Raw genomic sequence first — 10,330 nt, forward strand, 5'->3', positions numbered from 1 at the left:
TTCCCAGCTATGCCGACCAAGTCTGTTTCATAAATCAATTTCATGATTAAAAGGACTCGCATCTCATAAAACATAAATCACAAACCAGCTTTATAACTATACGTGACATTTTTTGTTGGACCAAATGTTTTCAACCTATTCTGGAAAAGAATTAAGGGAGCGCTTCTGTGTGTCCAGGCTGTGTACGACACCCTGTCAGCCTCAATGGACGAGCTGCACCGGAGAATCGAGAAGCAAACCTCGGACCTGAAACAAGATGTCACCAAGATGTCTGAAAACTTTTAAATGGAGCGTTTTTGGATTGTTATGTTACTGTGTGGTATTACTCGTGTGTTTCTACTTTGTTCTAACCTTTTTTTTTTTATCTAATCAAAATGTATTTAAAAGTTATATATCAGTTAATAAATCCGATCAGTCCGGACTGTGTAGCTCACTGTACAACACGACACATGGCTTACGATTACGATAATATCAAGATACAGCAGATAATCTTAAAATGATACATTACGATCGGGTTTGACTATAAATCCCAAATGCACATGAAAAAATTGAGTGCAGGTTTTTCTCTCTTTATTCATTGCACGTTCAAACTTAGAAAACAACACAATTCCACAGAAGTTTTTTTTTTTTTTTCACAGTGTAAATTAAAATCACACAACTAACAGAGTAACAAGAGCAGATTTAAACAAGTCTGGGGCAAGTGTTATTTTCCTCAAACTGCTGTCTGTTATCACATTGAAATTCTCTTCATAATAATTCATAATAACCAGGAACAGCCGTGGGAAAAAGACACGAGTGTTTGGCAACCTCCGGTTCTGAAAAACGAAGCCAACGCGGAAGTCCAGAAACCTCAGTTCATCGAGCAAGTCAACGTCCATGTTAAAATGGCCAGATTTAAAGCAGAATTACAGTGGTTAAAACAAAAGAAAGCTAAGTTCACCCTGACATGAAAAATTCACTTTATGAGTATTTTTAACATTAATATGAGTCCCCGCAGCCTATCTATGGTTCCCCCAGTGGCTAGAAATGACAATAGGTGTAAACCGAGCCCTGGGTCTCCTGCTCTGCCTTTGAGAAACTGAACGCTCAGTCAGATGGGCTGATGTGGAATCTTATGAGGTCATAAGGGGCAAGGCTTTCCAACAAGCAAAGTGGCAGTTGGTCGAGGCCCCCCCCCCGGAAAGAAAAACAACGAGACACACAAATGGCACATCAGAGGGAAAGCTCATTGTGGGACTGGCTCTAGTGGCTTTAACTTTTTGAATTTAGAGAAAGACTTCAGATTAGGGGACCACTAAGGCCTTTATAAAAGCATCCAAAATACAGCATGTCATGGGACCTTCAATGCTTGAAAGGCCTATGGTGCTCAAACAATGCAAAGAATTGACTAGTTTGTTTGTGTGATTTAAAAAAGAAAAAGAGTTGCTATTCATGAAGAGGGCTTCAGCAGGAAACCCTCAGCTGTTGGCGTTGCAGAGCTTCCATGTCTCTCTGAAGCATGTGTTCTTTAATTTCTTAGTCTGCATCTTCATGCTTGGTCTCCTTTTTCGTCCCATTCTCTGAGTTAGGACGTGACTTGTTGGACCTCTTGAACGTGGCCAGCTGAGCTTTGTAGTCTTTGACCTGAGTCCTCACCAAACGCAGCTCCTTCCGCAGTTCATTGATTTCAGTGATCAGGGTCACGTTCTCCTGCAGACAGACGACACTCACTGTTAGAATATCACGTCTGCAGTAAAAGTACTCAGGCCCAGGAGGAAGAAATACTGAATGCCATGAGCATTACACTTAAATCATTTTAATAAGAATTATAGGACTTAGATCTAAGGCTGCAACAAACTTTTTGTTTTGGTCTATCAAATGTCAGAAAACGTGGATCAGTGTTTCCCAAACGCCCAAGAAAATGTCTTGGGCATTTGGGAAAAGAAAGAGTCCACAACTCTCAGGTATTCAGTCTACTGTCACAGAGGAGAGAAGAAACTAGAACATAGTCACATTTAAGGAACTGGATTCTGATTTTAAACTACTTTTTTTTTCATAAAAAATAACTTAAATTTATTATTTGACCGCTAATAGATTCATCTTTGCAGCTAATCCCTAGAAGGCCGCGGACAATGGATTTTTTTTTAGAAATAAAAAAAAAAAACGATTTCTTTTCCCCAATTACCATTATTAAACAGGGACAGAAAAAATGGAAAACAAACAGTTTTGTTTTTATATTAGAAAACGAAAAACAATCTCGTTATCCGATTGTCTTTGATGCGTTTATAGATGTTTGTCCTTTTCCGTTTTTTAATATCAAAACAAAAAATGGTCTGTTTTCCGTTTATTGTTTCCCTGTTTCCTAATGGTAAATACGTTGTTTTTATTTTAAATTTCACAACGAAAATCTGTTGGCCGCCGAGAACACGCACCCCTTAGGCCTGGTCAGAGGATTCCTCTGATGTTGGATTTACCTTCATGATCTTGACGTAGACTTTGTCATGCTCCTCAGCAGATTTGGCCAGCCTTGCCTTGAGACTGTTAACCGTCCTCTCCAGGTGATCACGGTGGCGGCAGAATGCCGTCTGAATATCTTCATCCACACTGCTTTTCTCCACCTTGGGAACAGCACATGCACATGTTTTGCCTTCTCTCAGCATTTCTTACGTTGTGTGTGAAATTACATCTTTCAATCGATCCGATCCAGGTACCATGTGATGGAAAACCGCAGTGTGTGAACCACTCACCACGTTGGCCTGCGGTACGTAGCGGGCGCGGAGCATCTGCACGCTCTCCTTCAGTTTCCTCGGCTCCTGGATGAAGCCAACACAGATGTGGAGGTCTGACTTGAGCCGCTGAAGATGTGTTTCCAAATCTTTCACCTGTCCACAGAGAAGAAATCAAAAAGTTCACACTTTTACACATCTACTGTCACGTCTTAAAGGTCCAATGTCTGGAAATTTCTCCTATCTAGCGTTGAGATCATATATCGCAATCAACTCTCTCGCGCCACGCTACGGTAGCCTTCACGCTTCAAAAAGACAAGATGGACTCCGCGTCTTCATCCACCTTGACCTCCAGCGATCAGGTCCGTTCTTTTGATTTTTGTTAATTCAATATTTGGTGAGTACTACAAACTATCTTGCAGACGACACCCATAAGCAGCACCTGTGAGTTTATCATGTGACAGTGAAAACGCAAAAGGTGATTTATAACAGCTTGTTGCAGCATTGAAACCGAGTGTTAGTTACAGGCTCACCTTCTGCATCTCCTTATGCATCTCCTTGTCTCTGGTCCTCAGTTTGAGCCTTAGGTCAGACACGGTGAGCTTCAGCTGAGTGTTGCTCTGGTCGATTTGCCCCAGCTCCTCCTCCAGCTGTCACACGGGGGGGAAAAAACAGCAAATGGCTATTGTCAACATGGCAGAGATGCTTTATGTTCATAAGTCAGCATCATGTCCTCAAACAGTTCACCTGATTGAGTTTAGTGTAGTAGACTTCTAATGTTTCTCTCAAAGATCTGCTAACGCAGGGACATCAGTCGTGTCTAGAGCTAGTTTAGTTTATTAGCACGTTGGTAAAATAAAAAAGAACGATAGAAACTAAAAAAAAACACTGTTTGGTGGAGGTTAAGATCCCACCCCTTTAAATAACACTAGGTACACAGCAGTGAACATTGAATAAATACAGTACATACACAATGGGATGAATTACAATAACATCTTAACCCTCATGTTGTCCTCGGGTTAAATTGACCCGTTTTCCTATATCAATGTTCTTTTTAACTACCCAAAATAACGTGATTGAATCCACACAACGCTCTTTGGCAAGTACAAATCTCTACTTTCATTCATTTTGGGGTGTCTTATACAACTTTATAGCACTTGTGTGGTTTCAAAATAGTATTGAGTAAAAGTTGACATTCCAGTCTGATTATCCATCAACATCCATTCCTTTCATTTTAGTCTAAACAATTCCTAATTTCTGCTTTTCTAACTCAAACATCAGGTATTATTTCTTATAAATGAGGTTTATTGACTATAAATTTCAAAAATAACTGTAAAACTAAAGTTAAGAAGTTAGTGTTACAAAACGCTAACAAAGTAGCATTGAAAAAAGCATCAAAAGTGTTGAAAAAAGGTACAAAAATGTAAGAAAACATTAAAAACATTGATAAAAAGCCTCAAAAAAAGGGTTGATTTGCAATTTTGACGGGAAGACAACACAAGGGTTAAAATTCGTTGATTAGTAACCTTTTTAAATGTTGATTTGAAGCTGTTGATTGTAATGATGCTGGTAGATTGTTTAAGAGAGATGCTCCTCTTTATGGATATTGGTTGAGCTCCAAAGATGTATCAATAATCAATTAGCTGTCAACTTTTAAATGAATCGCCAACTGTTTTGATAAACCAATTATCTGGTTTGAGTCATTTTTTTATGGAAAGTGAAATTTCTTAAATTTGTATATATTTTCTAGTTTCTTCACTCTGTCAGTACATTGACTTTAATCTGTACTCTAGAATGCTGGAGCTTCACACACACACACACACACACACACACACACACACACAGACACACACACACACACACACACACACACACACACACCTGGTGGATCCGCTCCTTCTTCTCAGTGATGTCATCTTGTTGAGGCTCAGTCTGTTTCTTCAAGTCGTTCAGCTGGAAATCCAGAACAAACTTCAACTTCTCCAGTTCCTGGTTCTTCTTCTTCAAGCCTGAGATGGTCTTATCCTGATGTGTGAACAAATTCAGTTTCAGAAAATGGGTCTTTTTCTATGTTGACTTGCTTTTTTTTTTTTTTAATCTTTTTTAAATATCTAATATTGTCAGGACATAACCTCCAGACTGCGAGCGACCTAGTCACTTTTAAAAAAAGGTGAAAGGAGGACCTAATACTTCATGTACAATGTCCCCCTGTCTCCCAGTACTGACCGGACAGACGCTGCTTTATATCGCCCCACTGACGGCCGTCATGTAAATCTAAATTAAATCAAATAATTACATATTCAGAGAGCATCTCTCGGAGCAAAACTTACATTAACTACAGGTCCATGATCTAGTTCGTTCAGGATCTTATTTTCTACTCAATACACGCAGTCGTCCACTCGTGTACTTCTGTTGAACATGTTCTTGTTTCAAACTAAAATGTAACTACAGAGATTAGATAAATTAATGTCCCACTTGTTTGACCTTACAACAACAAAAAAACATTGGATAAATTTAAAAATGGCAAGGATATAGGTCTATAACAAAAAATGCAAACAAAATATATTGGCTGGATTCCAATCTAATCTATTTTAATAGATGTTGTTGAACCCACCTTGTCCTGGTTGGTCTTTTCGTGTCCTGAGATCTGCCGCTTCAGGTCCTCGATGTCGCTCTCCAGGGAGCGGATCAGCCCCAGCAGCCTCTGGCGCTCCTGCTTCAGCTTGTTTATGTCCGCGCACCGGTCGTCGATCTGTCTCTGCAGACTGTAGAACTGGATCACACAAATCACCCACCAACGAGGAAGAAGAAACACAAAGAGCAGATTACCCAGGAGACCGAGCGGGAGAAAGAAATGTTTTTTTTCCTGCAGATGAAAAAAGCAGCAGACGACGGGCGCCGTGGTCACCTTCTGTGTCATGAGACCAGTTTCTCCTCTCAGATTCGTGTTGAGCTCTTTCTCTGTGTGCAGTTTCCTCTCGTATTTGATTTGGATGTCATGGATCTTCCTCTCTTCATCCTCCTCGACTTGCTTTATGATCTCTTTGAACTCTTTGATCTGCTGCTGGGCCTCCTCCCGACACTGCACAAAATAAAAGTAGGACACGAGAACTTCACTGGTCCGGCGTCCCGTCTCGTCTTCATGTGACACTATCTAGGAGGAGGATGCTCAGGCTTGCTAACAACATCTCTTCTGACTTCATGCATGTTTTAAATTATAAATACCAACTTTTGCCTTCCAACAGGCGATTTGGAGAGCCTTTGTTTAGACGCAAAAAGCTCAAGTAGGCTTTTATACAGTCTCAGTCAAAATCAGTGTGCTGCCAATTAAGATCTGGATCCGAGGATATCATGAAGCATGTTTCTTTGTCATGGCTGTTGATGTGTTTTCATCTTTGTACTACATGTGTAATGGTTGTCTAACTTTGTGTACTTTTCTTTTTTTAGTGGAGCTTCTTGGGAACGCATAATTAATTTAAGTGTAAACTGAAAATCAAGTTGTATCGTATCATATCATATCTGGTCACTAAAGCAATGCTGACAGTATCATATGTCTCCATATTTGTTTATCTGTCTCTGTGTCCCAACCGACGGCGACAGATGGCCGCCCACCAAGAGTCAGGGTCTGTCCGAGGATTCTGCCTGTAAAAAGGACGTTTTTCTTGTCACTGTTGCACCAAATGCTGGGGTGAGTGGGGGGGATTATGGTCTTTGGACATTATGGAGTGTGGTCTAGATCTACTCCATCTGTAAAGTGTCCTGAGCTATTTGCTGTTGTGATTTGACATTATGAATAAAGTTGAATTGAATTGTCTCCCCCTGACTGACCTGATCCAGGAGCTGAGTCTTCTCCTGCAGCTTGGCCTCGTAGATCTGCGTCAGCTCCTGCAGGGACTGGACTTTGAGCTCCTCTGCATCCTTCAGCTGCTTCTCGTAGTCTTCCTGCATTCTGTGATGTTTTTGCTGAAGGTCCAAGTACCTCTCGTGTTCCACAATCAGCTTCTGGCTGTAGGATAACTCTGCGTGTGATTGTTTGAGTCGTTAGTAAATAGACAAACAGATTGCTCGATCCTTTTTAGGCTACATCTACATTTTGAGAGACCAAAACGATCTCTGGCCAAACAAGAGTTTTAGCTCCAGTAGCAGAACTAAGCTCCGTCCACATTAACATGTCTGACAACGCACATCACATGACCATCCACACACACTGGGCATGTGTAAAGAGGAAGCAGATTGTCTGATGTTACTCTGCGGTTGAAAATCATGGATGTATGAGGTGAAAATACAGAAAATACTTTGGATAAAGAACAACAATGGAGAAAAGTAAGACAGGGTATGAACGAGGTGTAAATGTAGCAAAACATATATTCCTTTTCAAACCAAAACATTCCCATCTCACAACTACAAAACCAGGTAACAATGTCCCTGGATTGTGCTGACACGGGTCCAGTCCTCCTCTCACCTAAATCCTTTATTTCTTTGGAGTTTTTCACAGTGAGCTCTGCAGTAGTCTTCTGGTGCTCACGTTCCTGCTTTTCCAGCTCTGTCTTCATGATCTGCGGGTACAGAGCATGTTATAAATAGGTAACGGGGGCCATGAGTCATACAGTCCATTCCAGACTTTTTACAACCAATACGAATGAAATTTAAGACCCTATATCGTGACATTCAAAAAGAGTTACATTGACGTAGGAAAATTAAGACCTGTTTAAAATGATTTAAGACCTAGAACACCATACTTACAATTTAGATTTAGAAAATTTTAGACTTTTTAAGACCCTAGTAATTCATTGTAATTACATACAGGTAGAGCTGGGCAATATATCGAAATTGTATTGATATAGTGATAATAGAGACAGATATCTTCTTAGATTTTGGATATCGTAATATGGCATAAGTGTTGTCTTTTCCTGGTTTTAAAGGATGCATTACAGTAAAGTGGTGTCATTTTCTGAACTAACCAGACTGTTGTAACTGTTCTATTATTTGCCTTTACCCACTTAGACATTAAAGCCACATGAATGATGATTATTTATCAAAAATATCATAGTGTCAATATTTTGTGAAAGCACCAACAGTAAAACTACAATATTGTTGCGGTATCGTCGATATCATATCGATATCAAGGTTTTTGGTCAAAAATATTGTAATATTTGATTTTCTCCATTTGGCCCAGCCCTACATACAGGCATTGTTTTTTTCTGATAAACATTTTGACCCCAAACTGCAGCGGGGCGGAGAGTATGTGGAGTAGAGCTGTCTGGCGGGGGACCAGCAGACCTGTTGCGTTGTTTTCAGAGACTCTATTTGCTGGGTAAACTTGTCAGAAAGCTCCTTCATCTTCTCATTGTAGCTCATGTCCTTCAGGCGGAGCTGGTACTCGTTCTCCATCTGCAGCTCCTCCAGACGCATCTTTAGCTCCAGCATGTTCTGCGTCTGCAACACAGACACACAGAAACATTTGATTGGGTTATGTTATTTACCAAAAGGTTGTTTGCACGTGACGTTACGTCCGTTCATCCCGACGGACGAAGAGCAAATGGGGGGGTCAGGAAACGGTTGTTTTAAGGTTAACGTTACATAGCAACACACTGTCTCAAAAGTAGAAAATGCCAATGGTTTGCATTGCTTTAAGTTGTTCAAACAGAGAGACTGCGTAGAGTTTTTACACAGAACCCAAAGTAATCATTCAGAAGGGGGAAATATGTTAAGAAAACTATCTGAAAAAAGGCAACAAATATGGCTTGCCAGAGGGTAGCTGGTTCAAGTCCCCATGGGGACCAAAATACGTTGATTGGTGGCTGGAGAAATGCCACTTCACCTCCTGGGTATATATACATATGCATATGTATACATCTGGTTTAATGTAGATAACTAGTTCCTTAATCTTTAACGCTAAAGTTCCTGATTGTTTTACAGTATATATTTAACAAACAAACACACACACACACACACACACACCTTCTCCTCCAGGTCTGACTTAGTGACAAGGATCTCTTCGGTGCGGATGATCTGCCTGCTGCTCTTCAGTCCTCGGCCATCCTTATCGATGACCTTCCACATCAACAGGCAGCCATCTTCAGACGCTGTGAACAGGAAGTGATCGTCGAACGTGATCACCATCTGAAGACACACAAAGTTAGACAGTCAGTCAGACGTTATTCTTCAGCTACACAGCGAGAGATCCTTTCTCAATCCAAAAAGTATTCAAAGCGCATTCGAAGATGATGGATTTCTGTTTTTGTGTGAGTTTAGTGTGTGCACGGTGTGCATGAACAGTTTAGACTAGTGAGCTTCAACAGAGGGTGTGGGACCCCTTGGGGGTCGTCAGAGTTACCGCAGGAGGGGCACCAAATACCTAATGTTTTAAATGTTTTTTAAATTTTATTTTAAAAGGTCTTAACATGAATGCAACATATTGTTAGCAAATATAAATCAGCCTTTTTGTGAAAAACATCGGCTCACTGGACTATAGGTAATGTAATCATTCACTGTGCCACATGTCTGTTTAACATTAAAACTGGATTTATAAAGTCAAAGTCAAAGTACTTTAAAAAAAGTAAAAGTATATAGTAGTTTTATTGGTCTCCCTAAGGAGACATTTGTTTTGGACATTGAGTAACTTACTTTGCAGCCGGAGTTACAGACACAACTACAAGCACAGGGTTAAAAACAATAAAAAGACAAATGTACAGTCAACATTTGGGCTACTCGAGGGTCTGTGCAAATTGCGGATTTACAATTTTCTATACTAAAAAAGATAAAAGCCATACTTCAAAACAACAAAACAAAAACAATTTCATCAATCCTTTTCATCCATCACAGTCACAGATATACGTTAATAAATTCATAGTCACACGTTCATCGCTGCTCATTAATGAGCTTAACTGCGGGAGGGACAAATGAGTGCTTATTCCTGTTATATTTACACAAAAGGAACCCTGTACCTCTTTCCTGAGTTCAACAGCTCAAACTGTGAAAACAAAACATGAGACATGTCAGACAGAACAGTCTTAGTCGGCCTGATTGTTGCCTGTTCAAAAAGCTCCTGCGGTTGAGAGGTGCAGGTGTTCCCATAATTTTACCCGCCGTCTTAACCAGATTGAAAATCTGGGTTTTAGATTTTTCTAAAATCATGCTTTGCTATCATTGTTTGGTCTAAAAACCCACCTTGGTGATGGGGCCACAGTGAGCCTGGTACATGATCCATTCCTTCTGGATAGGCAACGGGTATTTAATGGCCCTGACTGTTCCACTGGACGTCCCGGTGAAGACAACCCTGCCAGAGTGAGACACTGCCACAGCAGTGTGTGCTACCTCGTCAGCTGGAACCTCCCTCAGGACCTGTGTACCATTAAAATACTCAAATGGGAGGACAAAAATAACCAAATAATACTTCTACCTTCTAGAATTTGATTTTTTTAACTTTTTCGACATACTATAATTTGATTTTTTTTTTTACTTTTTCCGACATACAACACTATGAAATTTAAAAAGTTTTTCGACATACTATACTATGATATTTTTGACTTTTTCCGACATACTATACTATGATTTTTAAAACGTTTTTCGACATACTAAACTATGAAATTTTTTTACTTTTTTCAACATACTATACTATGACT

At 40.0% G+C, this 10,330-nt stretch overlaps 2 protein-coding genes across 4 annotated transcripts in view; one reads left to right on the forward strand and one right to left on the reverse strand.

Annotated features, from left to right (window-relative positions):
- Positions 1–441, forward strand: part of nuf2 (UF2 component of NDC80 kinetochore complex) — a 5,286-nt gene extending 4,845 nt beyond the window's left edge. The window contains exon 11 of the mRNA XM_034869478.1: positions 150–441. Within this exon, the coding sequence (XP_034725369.1) occupies positions 150–285 (136 nt within the window). The 3' untranslated portion in view covers positions 286–441. The remainder of the gene's footprint in view (positions 1–149) is intronic.
- A 944-nt stretch (positions 442–1,385) lies between these two features.
- Positions 1,386–10,330, reverse strand: part of cfap57 (cilia and flagella associated protein 57) — a 24,518-nt gene continuing 15,573 nt past the window's right edge. Inside the window, exons 10-21 of one of the 3 annotated variants that reach the window (XM_034868458.1) lie at positions 9,876–10,049; positions 8,667–8,828; positions 7,986–8,141; positions 7,168–7,261; positions 6,534–6,724; positions 5,614–5,787; positions 5,320–5,478; positions 4,587–4,730; positions 3,239–3,355; positions 2,727–2,861; positions 2,454–2,597; positions 1,386–1,689 (exon numbers count right to left, since the gene is read on the reverse strand). In XM_034868458.1, the coding sequence (XP_034724349.1) occupies positions 1,516–1,689; positions 2,454–2,597; positions 2,727–2,861; positions 3,239–3,355; positions 4,587–4,730; positions 5,320–5,478; positions 5,614–5,787; positions 6,534–6,724; positions 7,168–7,261; positions 7,986–8,141; positions 8,667–8,828; positions 9,876–10,049 (1,824 nt within the window). In that variant the 3' untranslated portion in view covers positions 1,386–1,515. The remainder of the gene's footprint in view (positions 1,690–2,453; positions 2,598–2,726; positions 2,862–3,238; positions 3,356–4,586; positions 4,731–5,319; positions 5,479–5,613; positions 5,788–6,533; positions 6,725–7,167; positions 7,262–7,985; positions 8,142–8,666; positions 8,829–9,875; positions 10,050–10,330) is intronic. The other 2 variants (XM_034868459.1, XM_034868460.1) reach the window with 2 other exon arrangements.

The sequence above is a fragment of the Etheostoma cragini genome, chromosome 4, assembly GCF_013103735.1.
Source record: "Etheostoma cragini isolate CJK2018 chromosome 4, CSU_Ecrag_1.0, whole genome shotgun sequence".
In the NCBI taxonomy this organism is placed as follows: Eukaryota; Metazoa; Chordata; class Actinopteri; order Perciformes; family Percidae; genus Etheostoma; species Etheostoma cragini.